Source organism: Manis pentadactyla, chromosome 6 (genome assembly GCF_030020395.1).
Source record: "Manis pentadactyla isolate mManPen7 chromosome 6, mManPen7.hap1, whole genome shotgun sequence".
In the NCBI taxonomy this organism is placed as follows: Eukaryota; Metazoa; Chordata; class Mammalia; order Pholidota; family Manidae; genus Manis; species Manis pentadactyla.
The window spans coordinates 6,875,494-6,894,564 of NC_080024.1; the positions used below are offsets into that span (position 1 = coordinate 6,875,494).

At 36.1% G+C, this 19,071-nt stretch overlaps 1 protein-coding gene across 6 annotated transcripts in view; it reads right to left on the reverse strand.

Moving 5' to 3' along the window:
- The window catches only part of GIGYF2 (GRB10 interacting GYF protein 2), a 123,589-nt gene that overhangs the window by 91,609 nt on the left and 12,909 nt on the right, over positions 1–19,071 (reverse strand). For all 6 annotated transcript variants that reach the window (XR_005030167.2, XM_036911882.2, XM_036911873.2 and 3 more), the window contains exon 3: positions 8,654–8,736. Coding sequence is in view for 5 of the 6 variants with exons in the window: in XM_036911882.2 (XP_036767777.2) it covers positions 8,654–8,694 (41 nt within the window). In the remaining variant the exon portion in view is untranslated. The remainder of the gene's footprint in view (positions 1–8,653; positions 8,737–19,071) is intronic.

The window sequence follows — 19,071 nt, forward strand, 5'->3', positions numbered from 1 at the left end:
CTGAGTACACGGGTGTTTGTTACGATTTCTATTTGTATATGCCTGCAATATTTCACAACTCACAATTCATTTTTAATGAAAGCAATGACCAGTGTAGATAATTTGAAAATGCTGTGAAGAGTGAAGTACAAGAAAAAATATAAAAGCTGTATTCACTGCTAGGAAGTAAAAGGTTAAAATATACTCCACGCTGGTAACAGCAGTTGCCTCTAGGAAATGAAACTGGGGGGAAAGGAACATTTGAATTTCATAATAAAATATTTTTATAAAAAGGGGGACCCTACCCCCAGCAGAAAATGGCAAGAGTAAAACCCTACAGTAACACAGTAACAAACATCAAGCAGGAAAACAACTCTCAGGAGCAGCTGATTATCTGAGGGCTGCCAGAAGTTGCATAAAGTAAAAGGTACCAAGAATAAAAGGGACTGATGTACTTTCATTCGGTAGTTTAGACTATAGGGAAATTCAACAGAAGCATTAAATATATATTAAAATACATTAATATATAAAATATATAATATAAAATATATTAATGCTTCAAGAATTTTCAAAGAAATTATTTTCAAGATCTTTTTGAGGAAATCTTTGAAGAAAATTTATTTTACCTATAAACATTTCGAAAGACAAGGATTGTTTTTAGTCCGGATTTTGCTGATTTTTATCCCTGTCATACAGTTTAACATGTTTCTCTGTTCTCTGCATTTCATGTGAACTGACAACTAGATACAGACACCTCATCAGATTTGGCAAGACTACTTCCATGCGGTAGTTTGTTATTCCTTCAGGAGGCACATGCAGCCTGGTTAGTTTTATGAGGCAGCAGTCCCTGATGCCCAATGTTTAGATCCCTAACTTCACTGAGGTTACAAAATAAGTTTATTCTATCTCCCTCCTGTATTTATTAGCTGGAGTATTACTACAAAGAGAAACTTTCCCCTTTTATTACTTGGTATTGTTACCCAATAGTACAGATCATATAGGAAAGGAAGGAAAAGGCCTTGGTTCTTTCATTTGTTAGTTTTCAAAATAATGACTTGGCTCGCTAGCATCCTCCAATGACGACAAATTATTTTTTACTATTGTATTTCAATTCACTGCAATTCTTCCCTACAATACTCAACTATTTCATCTTTTGACCAGTGGGAGACTTAAAGTTGGCTCCTGAGTCCTTTTGACATAATCCTCAGTCTTTTTAACAGCGTCTTTTCTACCTACTATGTCAAAATGTTCCAGGCTCAGCTTGTAGTATTTCTTGCTGCAGATCTATAATCAACCATTTCTCCAGAGAGCCTGATTCTCTTTAGTATATATTAAAACCACAACCTGGGTGCTAGGAGCACTCACTGCTACTGAGCTGGTCTTTCATTTTCTTTCCAATTATTCTTCGACTTAGAGGTCATTTAATCCAGCTCCTCCAAAACAGGTTAAACAACCAGGTAAGACAACCAAACACCCACACAGGGATAATCTAATCACTGCTGGAGCTTCTGGGAAACTGCTTTCCATCAAACTCCTGGAAAGCTACACTCACTCTTGAAAGAGTAGAATTAATATCCACTGAGAACTGAAGTTGGGGATTTTACACATACATTACCTCATTTAAGCTTCACAACAACCCCAAAATAATAGATGAGAAAAATGAAGCCAAGGGGTTAAACAACTTGCCCAGTGGTCACAGTCCACAAAGATTCAAACTCAGGTTTTTATGGTTAAAAAGACCAGTCCTTCCAACAATGAGATCTCAAGATTTTATTTAAATCAGCCAAGGTTTATTCTGCCAAACATTCATTTTAATTTTGAGATATATTTTTGTATTAGAAATTATTTTAAAATATCTTTTCTTACACTGTATCAATATGCTCCCCAATAGTTTCTACCACTAGAGGGCACATACATCTAAGCACTCTCTCAAGTGAAAATCATTCCGGTATTGACAGTCACTACATCTCACCAGAGACTTTCCTTCTCATGGCCTAACATCCCTAATTTCTTCATCTACTCCTCACAAGGTTTCAAAGCCACTCACTAGGCTGGTTCCTTTTCAGTGGGCCTCCCCCAAGCCCAAGTGCTTTCCAATGTCAGGGACTAAACACTTCTTACGGACACCAGATCTATTAATAACAACATGAACACAGTGCATTCTCAAGAGATTTCTTCAAGTACTGTGAAGAGAATAGACCAAGACAAGCAACATAATTCAAAGTAAGAGAAGATGGCAGCCTGGATTAGGATAATGGTTGTGCTCCACTCAATCAACAAATCCTATGTCAAATCCCTCTTCACCTACAGATACCTAAAAATGCTAAAACACAGTTGGGTAATACCTCTCCCTAAAAATACACCAGTGATCTTTCAACTCCTCTAGAATCTTGCTCCACACAACCTCTTTTCTAGAAATTCAATCTCTCTACATTTGCTTTCACTTCAGTCTCTAAATATATCTAACAATGATGTTTAAAACTCCTCTAATGCAGCATGCCCCTCTAGCTTTGCGCACTGCTCATCTTTCCTCTTCGTTTCAGAAACATCTCACACTTCCAAGTCACTTCAAAACCCAGTGCAACCTAGTCTCCCCCCTACCATTCCATTGTTCTAAGCAAATTTCATCAATAACCTCAACACTAAACGCAAGGAAAAATTTCCTACCCTTATGCCTTCATCTTCCTGGCCATACTGAGATATGTTTACAACATGAGGCCCAGTCATACTAGAAGTAGTAATTGATAGGTAGCAGCAACAGGGCCTTCTAAGACCCCCACGATATCCCCAAATCTTCCTTTGCTAATTGTCCAAAATCCAAACTTCAACTTGTAACAGCAATTTAGAATGTCAATGTAAAGGTGTGAAAGTGTGGGTGTGAAAAGCACCCTGTATTACAAACTCATGATTCTCAGCTCTGGCTGTGACCTCCACCCTAGAGTAAGGCTTTCCTGCACCACCACTTACAGCCCCTCACATCTACCCAAAACCCTACTCATCACTCATATTCCTAAAGGCAGGCAAGGACACTGCCATCCACTAAGTCACTGGATTAGAGGATGGAAACCATCCTTTACTCCTCCCCTTCTACTATCTATCATACCCAATTATCATATCCCACCAATTTTAAATCCTAAATCTTTAAACCACTCCCTGCATCAACTAAGTTATTATTCTTGACAATTTTCTTACCTGGACAGGTACAACAGCATCCTAAACAACCTAACCTGTCATGGTCCATACTCCTCCTCCTCTAAGGTATTTATTTCAAATTCTAATCTGAATAAAGCACTCATTGCTCAACAGTTCTTCAAAGGCACACAATGATCAAATAAAATTCAAAACATAGAAGGGCTGCCTCCAAGTTCATCTCCCACACTTCACATTAAAGGCAAACATCTCGGAGTTGCTCTTAAACCTGTGGTTTCTTGCCCCCATCTTTACACATGCCCCTTCTGCTGTCACATTCTTTCTAACCATTTTCATGGTGGATGGGGGACACTGCTGGGGAGAAGAAAGGTTAGGTGGAAAGGAGAAGAAGGATGAACAGTCATACAAGTAGCCTTATAGCTACTCAAGAATTTTAGAGAAAACTTTACCCAATTTACATTTTAAGATTCCTCTGGCTGCTGTGGGGAGAATAATTAGAAGAAAAAGTAAAGAATGGAAGCCAGGAACCATCAGGAGGCACTGATGCAATCGTTTATATCAGAGATGGTGGTGGCTTACACTAGGGTGGTGGCAATGAAGATGGAGAGAAATGAACAGATTCAAGAGACATTTTGGAGATGGAATTGACAAAACATTGTCATGGACCAAATGTAGGGATATCAAAGAACAAGACAATATCCAGGATAACTCCAGTATCTCTGGCTTGAGGAAATGGGCACACTGTGGTATTAGGATTAAATAAAAGAAACTTTAAAGGGCAAAACTCATGAAGTCGGTTTGGAGAAAGATGAGATGCTATACACATCAAATAAGCAAAATATCCTGTGCTTGCATTTACAGCACTGACATTATAATGAAACTATGTAGTGTCAGCTTCCCCACTAAATAATCCAAAAGTATTCACATTAAAGGCAAACATCTCGGAGTTGCTCCTTTGTCCTCGCGGAGTTTGCTACCATGTCCTTTTATCCTTGTTGCCTCAGCACCTACCCCAAAACACAGAACATAGGAGGTACTTGCAGAATGTTTTCTAAACAAATCTTAGTATTTTATTCTGAAATCCACCCCTAAATGACATTTAATTTACTATCCACTCAGCCCGAATAGGAATCTTTTACCATTTCTGAAACCTGGGACTGTTAATGCATTCCATCCTCTAAAACGTCTCATTTTCCCCACAATTCCACAAAGATTATGGATAGTAATCAAGCAATCCAGTTTGCAATCTCTTGCACCCATGTCTCCCCACTCCCATTAAGATTTGAAGACCTTCATTCAATAAACATTGACTAAGTGTCTACATTTGGCACACTAAGTTAAATATTGGCTTTAATGAAATTGAGAAATACAGTGTCTTTCTTAATGGAATTAGTTATTTTCTGGCTAAAGTAAACACTTATATAAAGAGACACACCACAAAGTTGTACCTACTTTAATACGGGTATAAACAAAGCGCTTTCAGGGAAACAAGTGCCTCAGTTTTCTGCAGGGAAGAACCTGGGGAAACTTCCTTAAGTCCATGGAGACAAAACAGAATAAATCCCAAAGGAGGTTCCTTGGCTTCTTCCCCATAAATCCAGGTAATTGTCTGCTATTATTACCCCATAATAAATTCCTTTATTATCTAGACTTATTTTTGATCCTCAAAATCAAGAAGAAAAATATCTCCACATAAAACAAGTTTTTATTTAATTAAATTCAAAACAAATTAAAATGAATTTGTTTTGTTTTGTTTTTTAATGCCTTAAGTACACACACAAAAATTTGCTAAGAAAAAAGAAATAGGATACAAATCAAATGTTAGCAATGGTTCTTTGGGTAGTAGGATTAAGGATAACTTAAATCTTTTCTCTTTCCTTTGTACTACTGTTTCTTCTACTATTGTTCTCTCCAAGCTTTTCTGGAATGAGCATGAATTATTTTATTACTGGGACTAAAAACAAAAACTCTAAACAACCTAAATCTGCCAGATTCAGAACTAAAAAGGATCTTTCTTAAGGTAGCACTTAAAAGTGTTAAAAGTGTTCTGCCAAGGGTGAAGCAGAAAGGCCAGGGAGGGGAATTCGATTCATATAAAAGTTCTGGTGGTCAACCTGTCCACACAGTATCCAAGGCATTAAAAATCAAACTTTTCATTTAATAATTCCACTTCCAAGAAATTATTCCAAATTAAATAACCAGCCATATTAACTGTTCAAGGATCTGTATATATATTTACAATAGCAAAACATTAACAACTTTACTTTCCAACAATTCCCTCATTCATTTAACAAATATTTATTGAGTACCTACTATATACTAGGCACCAGAGATAACAGCAGTGAACAAATGGTAAAATAATTGATAGCAAAGTACCTGCCCCCAATGGAGTGCACAGTCTAGTGGTAAGTGGAGGATAGGAGGATAAAGAAAGTAAGTGACTAGAATATTTGGCATGTTTTATTTTCATATAGACCATGAAGAAAAAGTTAAGAAGAGAGGGGAGATAGGGAGCAAGGGGGAGGTGTTATATTGATGGTCAGGAAAGATCTAAGATAGTAACATTTGAGTAACTATTGTCTTATATCTAGAAAAATTTACTTCTCCAGTAAATCTGTCATACCTTTTTTAATTGTTCTGGCAATTATGTAACATATTCCTTTATTCTAAATATAAAGATAACCTAAGACCTAATGATTCTACAGACCTACCTTAAAAAGTCCATGCTTATGGTCACTCATGGTCTGTCCTTACAATAATTTTCCACACTCTCCCATTTTCACTATTGTCCCAGGTACAAATAAATCTCTTCATTTTACCCATTTCTTATTGAACATTGTGTTTTATATCATTATAAAAATGATCTTAGTAAAAAGAATATAATAGTATCACTAAATGTTTTTGTATGGTTCTGTTACATACTGATTCAATGTAATCATTCTAAACTTTGATTCTCAAGTATTCTGGACACAGCTCCTTACCTCAAGATTCACAATGAACATAATCTCATATGCAGAAAAACACAGCAGCAGTCTCTATTCAGACTACAGCTTTCTAACTCAGGGTTACTTGAGTTACCTAAGGTTCTAATATATTCCCTTTGTCTTGATAGATGCCACAAAGAAGGCAATATGCCTACTTAGACCTCCAATCCTCAGTTTATCAGCATTTCAGATGACTAAGGGAAGGTTCCTAAACTGTAATACCTGTAGGGTAACAGAGGTAACAATTAGGCTCATACATGGGACTGGTAATGTCCTCTGTTAAAGTTACCTCAATTCATATTATATATAAAACACTGGGTGATCAAACAAAACACCATCAAACAAAACTTCAGAGTACTAATGAAAAGGATGTGTAAGATGCTATTGATAGACTGAGTCAATGACACACTGAAATGACTTTGGGAACCCATGGTTTAGGGCAGGGGCCAGCAAACTTTTTTCTGTGAAGAGCCAGAGGAAATATTTAAGCTTTTTGAGCTAAATGGGCTCTTTTTTTAACTACTTAGCCTTGCCACTGCAGTGTGAAAGCAGCCAAATAATACGGAAACAAGCAAGTGTGGCTGTGTTCCAATAAAACTTTACTTAGAGACTTCAGCGGGGTATGGAGGGACTTGATAATATGGGTGAATGTAGTAACCACATTGTTTTTCATGTGAAACCTAAATAAGAGTGTATATCAATGATACCTTAATAAAAATAAAATAAAATAATTTTTTCTTATAAAAATTTTACAGTCCCACAGGCCACAGTCTGTCAACCCATCATGTGGGTTAGGCATCAAGCTAAATGTATACTGACTTCTAGAACATCACCGGTTCTTTTTTACTTTTGTTTTGGCTAAATTCCTGGTGTTGTCTCTTTTTGTTACCTCTTAATAAAGAGATACTGAAAAAAATTAGCTGATGAATTTAATCATGTTTTCACAAAAGAAAGAGGCATGACAGTGTGTAAATACAAAAGAGAAGCAGTTACAAATTCTAGATAAAGGCAATAGAGCTGCCCACAAAATGGTTTACAAAGTGTGAACTATTTGAATTTAAATCTACCTGGTAAAGGAAGTTAACAAGATGTGAATAAATATTTAGCTATAAGAATGTTCATAAAAAATATTTTATAATAATGAAAAACTAAGAACAGCCTATATATGCTACACCCAGAGTAGTTAAATAAATGGTACATCCATACAATGCAACCATTTAAAATAACAGATAATATTTATTGATAAAAAGGGTATTTTTGATGTGGTTATTTGTTAAAAGCAGGTTACAAAGTTGAACGTACAATATGATCCCATTTTTGTGAAAATAAATGTACAAACATACAAATAAGCATACAAAAAACCACCTGGAAAGATACATCAACCTATTTACAATTGTTATCATGGATGTGAAATTTTGATGATAACTATCTTTTTCTGACTTATTTGTAACTTCTTATTTTTCTAGAAACATGTACTGATTTAGTAATAAGGAAATTATTTTTAAAATAGAAAATAAGAACTAAAATAGGTACAAAATTACCTAGGTAAAATTACCAAAGTAAAACTCTTAATGTATAGGAGTTGCACCAGTTCTTAGAACTTCAAATAGTGATTTCTCTCTCTTTAGTACCCAAATGCTAACTAGCTATAAGGGCCAAGAAAATCTAGAAATTATATATAAAAATAAATGCATATAATAAAGTAAGTTAATTAAGAGTCCTCAACTAAGGAGTTACTATAAGAAATCTCCACCATTTATTAAACCATCACCCCAACAATCAAGAATGTTTAAGACATTATTTCAATTTATCTACTTGATATACTGCCTCTGGTTCAAAGTTTGAATGGAAAAAGCAACTATCATTATTCATGCCACTGATGAGAGGATCTTCAATCACCACCTTTGGGGGAAAAGGAAGAAGGGCGGAGGGGGAAGTCACACTATAATGTGATGAATTTCAAAATTCCATGAGAATTCCATATTCGACGTCCAAACACATCTGTAAGAGACTCAAAGGTCGATTAATTGTTATTATGGCAAATGTTAACCCAATCCTAGATGGGCTACTGTTAATAGCCAGTATAATTCTGGATCACCTGTTTATTAGCCTATCAGTAAAATAAAATTCAAATACTTCAATAAAGACTATTTTTCAAATGCATCTCTGAGTAGCACTCACAAAACAAGATTGAAACATTAAGACACATACACATTAAAGTATTACAATTATCTAAGATTGTATATGCACCTAAACAAGAACTCAAACAAAAAGTAAATAATTTGCTAGGGTGGTAGGACAGTGGGGAGTTTTAATTCCATTATCTTACATAACAAGACCAAGAAAAAAAGCTGTTTAATATAGAATGCAGTCATTAACCAAATATGGTTTATTCCTAGACTAGCTGCATTACTTTTAACTAGGTACATAAAGCAAAGTCTCAAGAACATGCACATTCATAAACCACCCAACACTTGTACAAATATCTGGCTTTGTACTAGTCATCCAATGTCAAACAGGATGAAATTATGAAAACTCACCATTCAGGCCCAAAGTTCAGTGTCTGCGTTTCCGCTGCCATTCTTTTCCGTATTTTTAACACGATTTTTGTATGTGGAGAAACCTGTTAAAGAGAAAAATATCTCCATGTAGTTAGTTGTAATTAAACGTAGAATTCTAGCCCAGAAAGTATAGCTATGAAGTGTTTTGCTTATGCTCCTCTCAACCAGAATCACCAGAATGAGACTTTTTAATCCCTGTTAATAACAACATAGCAGGCAAAGTGAAATGAATAAATCCACCATTACAATCCAGTTTACCAGTTTTTTGTTTCTCTGGAGAAGGGAGGCAGGGTATAAGATGAAGCTAGTGAGACAAGTGAGAGCAGACCCGGAGAGCAATGGGGAGTGGGTAACAGATTTACATTTTAATTTACATTATTCCCTTGCAATGGCTCTCCTATCACCATGAGGTATATTGAATCTTCTTAAAATAAGGCCCACCCCTTATCTGCCTCATAGCTTCCACCACAACTCTCCCCACTTTCTGCTTAGCACTTTACACACTGGTGATTATTTTAAAAAATTATCTTGAACTCCAAGTTAAAATAATTAGCTTATGAATAATAATAAGTTTATGAATTTCATGAATGACCTTTCAAAGCAATTTTAAGATATGAGAGCTTAAAGTGAAGTCAGAAAAATACTGTATCATATCATGTGAATCTAAAAAAACAAACTTAGAGAATCAAACAGTAGAATGGTGGTGGTAACAGGGGGTGAGGGAAGTAAGGAGATACTTACTGGTCAAAGGGTACAAACTTCCAGTTTTAAGATTAACAAGTTATAGGGATCTAACGTATAGCATGGCAATTATAGCTAATAACTCTGCATTGGATACCTGAAAGTTACTCAGAGTATAGATCTGGAATGCTCCCACCAAAAAAAAATAAATGGTTAATTATGTAATGCGATGGAGATGTTAACTAATGCTATGGTAGAATCATTTTGCAATATATAAATGTATCGAATTAACACACTGTACACCTTAAATTTACACAACGTTATATGTCAATTATATCTCAACAAAGCTGAAAAGGGGGTGACAGAGTTTACAAAATGGAAGCTACTGTAAATATTGTAAATGTACTGTAAATATCTCCAAAACACATCACATCACCCTGACTACTGCTTCTGCTTAAAAAATCTATAAATAATAAACTAGTAATTGGTCTAAAATCAGAAAAGGCCAAGTACAAGTTGGTTAACACCCATAATCAGCTACTAATTTATCTGACTTCCTCCTGGAAGGTATTTCTGGCCCTATGTCAACCATACGGTCTCCAGGGAGAGTCCATGTGCTTACTCACCCCTTATTCCCTGCTGCCTAGTCAGAGGAGCATGTGCACTAGACTCAAGCTGAGATCAACTTAGTGCCCTCCCCACCTCTTAAGCAACTGATTATTTTTTTAAAAGTAAGACACATGGTTTATCACACTTCAATCTGTCTGAAATTACAATGCATCTTAATCAAGTGTCACAGCCTGAATGGAACTTGTGCCACAGTTGTCATTGTACAAAGGTAAAACTTGGTCACAGCTGCTCATATTGCCATCTTTTCAACGGTGTTATTGTTAGAACCATTTAAACTGCTGCATAAAATGTCTTCAAAAAGATTATAAGATGATTTTAAATTGAAACAAAATGTACTGTGTATAACAGAAAAGCAAGCAAATACAGCAATGAGGTATTACTGAAGTAACTCTTCATCACTGGAGGAAGGATTCCAAGTGCTTTACAGAGCCTGAGAAAGACAAAAAGCCCACATCCAGCTGATGCTTGTTACAGTTTGCTACTGACCTTGACACTGCAGAACCCACACGGCCACATGTGGCAGCCCTGATGTAAAGGGGGAAAAATCAAACGGCTTAGATGGCTTTTAATACCTTCACAAGCACCAAGTCGCTGAATTTTTAATTGATGAGAGAATAATAGAGCATTCCCTTAAGAAATCTGTTATCACCAATACCCTTAATGACATGACACTACACTGGTGGGAAGAGGGAGGAGAAAGACCACTTCTACAATGCTACATTCTTCATAATTTAGAAGAGTCAGATTCTGAATATGTAAAATCTGAGGACTATCTTAACCAATTTATTTTACTAATATTTTCCTTTTAATATATGTACAAAATATATACTCTAACAAAAATCTATTGGACTTACCTGATAAATAAGTTTAAAAGAACTCTTCTAAAAATTGTAAAGTAAAAGTTCTAATAAAAAAACCTGTACCAGTTTATTTTGCAGTGTTTCTTTCATTGTTACTAAAACATGAAGAAACTCAACAACTGATGCATGTTAGATTCAATTAAATTATGGTACATCCAAACTGAAGTGATTTGTCAAAGTAGTGATGATGAAACCCAGATAAGGTACCCAGTGTAAATTAATAGAGACACCCTGCTTACAAATCAGCCACGTGACCTCATTTAGCATAAATCATTTCAGTGTGCTTTTAAAAAGTATATGGGTCACTTGGCTAACAAACAGACCTGTATAAAGTACATAAACTATAAGAAATTGACTGTAATACAAAACACTTTGAAGGAGCATTTTTACCACCATTTTAAACTCCACCTAGCCAAATGTTTTATACCCAAACCCCTAAGGGACTATTGACTACTAGAAAATGGCTCTGAATTTATAAAGCAAGTCAGGATTTGAACCAGACTGAATTTATACAGCAAGTGCATCTCAATTAAAAACTAAATTATTTGGTATTTGTGAAAATACTAAAATCACTCAGTTTTTACTTTTTTCCCCTTTAAATTACTACTACAAGGCCACATAGGTCATGCAAGTGCAAAACTCCAGGGTCCCCATTACTTTAATGGATGCCAGAGAGCACCTAGAGTTGTGCAGTGCACAACTTACCCAACTACAGGCACCTGTCTTGAATTACATGAGAAGCCATGGACTCAGGCAGCATCTAAGGAACAACAAGCAAGGAAATCCTGTCCCAGTCCTCTGTCATTCCACCTATAAACCTTTAAGTAGCATCAAACTACCATACTACATAAATATTTAAAGGACAAAAATGTTTTTTGATGCCTTGAGCTGGGAACCTAACTACCACTGACAACATGGTTTCCATAAGATAACTTCTTAATGTAAAGATTTCTGAAGAACTTCTTAAAAACCTAATAATAATAATCCAAAGGATTTAATTATCAACTAAAGAGACATGCATTACTCAGAATGGCTTCCTGCTCATTCTCCCTTATGATTTAAAGCAGGAAATCTAAGAGTTAAGACTGTGGAAGAAATCTATGTTAAATACTATAAGTACTGTAAGCTGTAATTGTGAATTCCCCACCCCAGATTGCTCCTTCCAAATCAATTTAAATGAGCCTGGTTCTGATATATTTATATGAATCAGAAGAGCTGTCTTACTCAATGCCCTCTGAATTGTAAATTAATGGAATGGAAACTGGGCCCTTATTTCTAAATTGTCATTTCTAAAGATGCAGTGAAATGAGCATAGGCTTTGCCTCTATTTAAATCCCACTGAGCAAAATTTTGTCAACTCAAACCCCAGAAGACATGTGACCATTAGAAAACAGCTCTGAATTTTTACAGCAGGTCAGGATTTGAACCAGATTCTGGATGCTGTGCTCCTAGCATGTTCTTCTGCATGACTGCCTTTTCTGGAAACTATTTCCTCCTTTTTCTTCCATGACCAGCACTACACTGATACTTTTTTCCTATCTTCATTTCCTTCCTATTTAGTCACCACTCCCCAAAAGTTTCTCTTTCTTAACTTCCCTCAGTGTGCCCATGGTGCATTGAACTATAAACTGTATAGATATTGTCTTGAACCTTTTTTTAAACTACAATTTTGGATAGAACTCCACCTACTAAATCAAGGGGGATAAGAGAGGGCATGTAGGGAATGGGGGTGTCATTTTAACAAGGGCAATGAAAAAATTATCCCACAAATCTCTAAACTGCCCCCTAGAGGGCGCCACCCCTATTATGTATTGCAGATTTGATTTTTTCTCCCATGACCTATGCAGCACTTTCAGCTGCCCACTCCTGGATTATCTATCTCATCAACAACTGATCAAGGTACCACTGTTTTCACAATTCACGGGTTATCCAGATTCAAAACCCAGAAGTCATCTGAAATTCCTTCCTCTTCTCTATCCTTCATATCCAGCCATTTTGTCTCAAATTTGGTTAGTTCCTCCTTTCAAGATTTTCCCTGCATTTTCCTTTCATTATAGTCAAACCTTTGTTAATTCATATCTGGATTATTAAAATAAAATGTCTCATTTGCTTCCCTGAATAGCCTCTAGATACTTATATCCAACAAGATCAATCTTCCTCAAGCACCGCTCTCTGGTCATGCCTGCCTCTCTTTAAAATGGTCAGTTAAACCTACTGTATATAGTCAAAACTCCTAATATTTCAGGTTCCCATCAATCTGAACCCATACGTCCACAACTCAGTCTCCTTCTGTTTCACCTTCAAACTCAAAGCCAAATGAGAACTTCCTACTCTCCCCTGCATTCTTCCTTCTGCCCATGTCACTCCCTTCCCTGACCAGGCTGGCCCTCCCCCCTTACAAAACCTAATCCATTCAATAACGTACTCCACAAAACATTTTCCAAAGTAGAAAAAGCACTGCTCTCTCTGGAAGGGAAAATCTAAATGGAAGATGCAGAAACAGAATGGAATCTACAGGATTCAATACTGGACTTGGGGTGCTTTTTAAATTTGTATATGAAGCTTGAAAGGAAGGAGAAAATAGAAATGAAATGAAATTGGGGAGGAAGGACATTTACGGTATTGGACAAAATGAATGTGAGATGCCTGAGGAGACATCCAAAAAACCATTAATACAGACCATGAACTCCAGTGTAGAGTCAGGATGGGGAAACATAGATTTGGAAGTGAATCTACTGAACTGCCACCAAAAACTGAAGGAAAACTACCCCAAAGCAAAAATCAAGAAGGGACAAGAACAAAGCCTCAAGCAAACACTGTGGAGGATACAGGAAGGAAAAGAAAGGCCAGTACTTAGGTATCACTAGCCCTCACCTTTCACCCAAACTCAAACTCACTGACTACAGCTTTCTCCATATCCAAAACAGAAAGGAAAAAGAGCTGGAGTTATTTGGGAGATTATCCATTTGTTCAATAAGGAACCAAAGGTTTTTCTTACTGAACCAAAGTTCAATAAGAAAAACCAAAGTGAAGATTGTTAAAGCAGTGGCCATATCAGACACCTTTGAATTTTACACCCCAAGCACAATGGATGGCTATGAAAACATTTGGGCAAGAAAGTACCCAGGATGAAATTTGCACTTCGGAAAAATCATCCAGGATGCCAGCAGAATGAACTAGCAAGAGCTAAAGGGAAAGGAGGGTTGTTAGAAATCCAGCAGATACCCTGGAAGCCAGACCTACATACCAGTAGAGAAGAGAAAGAGGAGATAATGAATATATTTGCTAACATGAAAAGTTGTCGACAATATATTACGTGCTCAAGGCAGGTTATAGAATACAGAAAGTACAATTACATTTAACACATTTTAAAATACATTCTTAGTAGCATATATAGATATGCCCAAAGATGTTAATATTTATTTCTGGATGGTGGAATTATGTGTAATTCTTTTCTTAGTTTCTCATTTGTGTACAACAAAGACAGTACGGGCATAATTTTTAATGGAAAAATTAAGAAGTTTTAAATCCTTAAGACAAAAAAAAAACTGAAAAGTCTTCATTCACTTCTACAATTAAGGTATTGGTGACCTGCAGAGCGCAGTGACAAAAATGTGAGAGGCAGGGCCAGATTTCAGTGGGAAGAGGAGTGGTTGGGAGATGAGGAAGGAAAGCCTACAAATACAGTCAACTCTTTCCAGAATCTTAGATACAAAAAGGTAAAGAGAAATGAAGTAGAGTAGAAAAAAGTTTCCAGTTTTATTCTAGATGAAAATATCCTACCGGAAAAGTACTAGTAGGATCAAAAAGTGAAGGAACAATTTAGCAAAAATATGATGGAAGTGAAATCTCTGAGAAGGCAGGACAGATAGGGTTTCAGAGAATGAATAGGGAAAAAAAAATCTATACTATCTACTTGTGACAAGAGTAAAGTAGAATCAAATGATTTTAGATGTCTCCAAACTTTTATTTGTGGGGTTTTCTTGGGGAAGAGAGGGAATAGGAAGATGAGGGGAATTTACATTTGATGACCTCAATATTTTTCAGATGAGTAGGCATATGACAGGGATGATAGGGTAAGGTTTAAGGGAAATGAAGACATGGTGAACTACAATAGTGTTTATTGCCTTAAAACATAAACTTAACTTACTCATAATTAGAGATCTGTACAAATTTACAGATATATTATAGGAAGCTCCCTCAGTTTACCCTAATGTAAACAACTTCCATTACCACAGTACCTTTGGCAAAACTAAGAAACCAACATTGGAACATTATCATTAATCAATCTCGAGTTTATTCAGATTTTACCAGTTTTTTATCCTTGTTCTGTTCCAGAATCTAATTCAGGATACCACACTGCAGTCAGGTACAGTAGTTCTAGAGGCCCAATCAAGATGGAGAAGGTGCCTACCGGCATGGTTGTGGGCTTTTCTCCAACTTAGCAACCTGCATATATGGTAGGGAGAGCTGACAAGAGGACTGAACCACCAGGGTTAGGGTTTTGTCAGCACAGTAAATGGAAAAATAAGAGGGTGCTAGCAAAAGTGTGATTTAGGCACAATGGGGAAGGAAGTAAAAAAAGAAAAGTGCTTACAAATTTGAGATGCTGGTAATTTAAAAAAGCAGGTGTAACAGGAATAAAAACAAGAGCAATAGAATTAGAGATAGAGGTAGTCAGAATTCAGGAGCCTAGGAGAACTGGGTGGGTCATCCACACGGACTCTGAAGTCACCTTTGGATAATGGTAGACAGGAGAGTAGAGAAGACAATGAATGAAGGGTGAGCGCACAGGGTCTGTATGTGATGATAATGAGGTAAAAAGTCATACAGTAGCATGAACTTCAGAAGAAAAGGGATTTTCCACGAAGATGGAAGAATAATGCTAGGGTGACTCTGTAATCTATCACCTAAACCAGAAGATGTCTGTGTGAAAAGGGTATTAATAATTACATGGAAACACCAGGTACAAACCAGGCTGAATGGTCACCCTAGTAAAAGAACAGACCCTGATTATTCTGCCTGCTGATGCACCTACCACTGTGCAGAAAATGTACTGGTAACCTTGGGCGATAAAGGGAAGGCAAAATTATCTGGGCAAGAAGGGTTTCAGTTATCTTAATAATGCTGAAAAACATCCTATGCATGGTTTGACACCTTGAGAAGCTTAACAAAAATGACATTTCAGAGACTTCACTAGAAAGGTCTTGGAAAGGAATGGAACACTGAGAGACTAGGTCAAGGCAAGAAGAACCTCAAGAGTGGTATGAAGATGAGGTTACAAGAATGAATAACCAGATGGACTTTCATTCACTTTATGACAGATGATGACAATCACACATGGCACAGTGGAATTAGCAGGCCTCAAGAATTCTGAGAGAACAGTTCTAATCCTAGCAGCTCTGAAATACAGGAGCACTCAAACCTTAGAGGAAGGAGTCAGAAAAGGACATAAAGTGGACATAGTGGCAGAGAGTGCATCTGAGGGAATATGTGTAAAATATTGTTAATTCTGAGATCACCCTATTAGTATATCTTTCTCATGCTAAAAGCAACTGTGACAGAACAGATGATAAGACTCTTACCTCCTTTCTCTGGCCTTTTCTCTCCTATGGCTACTCCAATTCTAAGGATAAGGACCTCAGACAAAAGTCTACCCTCAAATTTTAAGGAGAGTTGACTTAGATATAGCTGAGAGAATATTTCTACATATCTGCTATTTCAGAGCATGTTATTCAAAATTCCTTGTAAGTGAATTAATATATTCCTTCTGCAATTAATACCAGAAAGCTGATCCTTAATAAAATGCATCCTATACTGACATTGAATGTGATATAATCTGGTCTTTTTGTCAACTTCTTAAAACTCTTGTTAAATTAGCCCTAACTAGCAATTATTTTATCTCTGATTACTCGTATAATTATTTTATATATATATATATATATATATATATATATATATATATGTATATATATGTATATATATGTATATATATATTTCTAGTTTTCCTGGCTTCCTCAGCTCTTCCTTGGGACACTCTATGCTCTGTGTGCATGTAAATGCCTGTTCAAGAAGAGAAAAGAAGAAATCAACCTAGCTGTTTTTTATTGTTTAGAGCAACAAAGAGAAGGGAAGACCCTAGCCTCTCAACTTTTAAGTCTACCATTTTTTCACAACCTGGCACCATGTCAAGGAGCTAGACAACTTTTCGGTACACACAATTACTATGAAGATGAAGGAGCTGCAGATCTATGTACTGAGTCCTGTCTAGACAAACACAGCAAGGAGAAGCCAAAGTAGAATCAGAATTTGGCACAGTGACTGATAGTTTAACTCTAAAAGTGCTCCCTGGTACTGCTTCCCAGAAGTCGTGACAGACTGATTAGCTACCGCTATTCTACTAACAATTCAAAACATATAGTCCTTTGAAAACCCCCTGAATCTTTCTTCTAAAATGTTATCTGCTACTGCAAATCTCCATTTCCTGGGTAAGTTTTACATACCTGGGATGAAGTGCAGACAGTACAATGCATAAGTACCAACACCAAATGAACACCCAGGAGCTTGAATCTGCCCCCCACTTCCTCACCTCTGTTTTACCAAAAGCAGAAAAAAGAGCTACTCCCCTAACACTTTTCACAGATACCAAATAAAGAAATAGTTTTTTCCCCATTCCAGCAGCCAGCTATTTTTACTTTAGCAGATCTGGATTAAGGTAACACTAGATTAATAAGAATAATTCCATTAGCACAAATTAGTTCAGCCACTTCAGAAAACAGTTTGGTAATGTCCTATTAAATCTAAATACATGCCTACTCCATGATCCCATAATATACTGCTAGACATATACTCAAGGGAAATCTTTACCAAAAGACAAGTGTAAGATATTCACAGTGGCTTTAATCATCATGACCAAACTTACATTTGGCTATTATGTTCATCAACAGGTGCACGAATAAATTATAGTGGAGCTTCAAGGCTGGTGAACACGTGAAGGTGTGGAAAGGGAAGCCATCAAAGCTCCATACCCCTTCACTCATACCTTGCCCTATGCCTCTCTTCCATCTGACTGTTACTTACTGAGTTAGGTAATATGATTAATAAGGAGACACCTGACCCCATGTGCTTCTTCAAGTGATGTCCACTGAGAAGGACTCAGCATCATTCATGTAATATTCCCAACAATAATGCAAAAACTGAAAGGAATCCTGAAAACATCAGATAAATCCAAATCGACAGACATAAAATCAATCAACTGCACTCTCCAAAAATATCAATGTCATAAAAGGCAAAGAAAGAATGAAGAACTATCCCAGATTAAGGGAAACTAAAGGGATACAAAAACTAAGTCTAAGTATGATTAATTCCATTCTGAACCAGTCAAAAATATGCTACAAGAGACCTTAAAGAGACAATTAGAACAATATGAATAGAAGTTATGGATTAGATAATAGTATTATATCAATTAATTTTTATGATTCTGAAATTTTTACTGTGATTATGTAGAAGAATGTTTTTACTCTTAAAAAATAACAGATATTTAGAGGGAAAGGAGCATGGAGTCTGTAACATACTCTGAAATGGAACAGAAAAAAATTATTTAAAATTATATATATTAAGAATTATATACAAACATGCATGCATATGTGGAGAAAGAAAGAAAAAATGAATAATTAAGTATGAGAAATCGTTAAATTTGGTGACTAAACTGGGTGAAGGGCATATGAAAATTCTTAGCTTTTTGCAACTTTTCTGTAAGTTTGAAATGATTTCAAAATAAAAAGTTAAAAAAGCTGTAGTATATCCATATAGTGAAATACTACTCGGCAATAAAAAAGAACCAACTACTGATACTAACAATATTATATGACATGTTCAGCAAAAGAAGCCAGCCACCAAAAAATATACACAACATGATTCTTTTTATATGGTGTTCGATAGATAATCAATAATGACAAAAACAGAAAATTACTTGCCAGATACTGACAGAGAAGGGGAAGAAGGAACCTTTTGGGATGCTGGAAATATTTACTATCTTGGTCTAGGTGCTGATTAGAGAAGTATACACACATGTTAAAGTTTTTCCAGCTACACACTTCAGATTTGTGCACATATTTACTGTATTTCATATCTCAATTTTTAAAAGGTTAAAGTAAGCCACAAATGGTCTAGCTATAAAAAAAAAGCACAACTAAAAATATTTTAGTGAACATGAAGCAAATGATT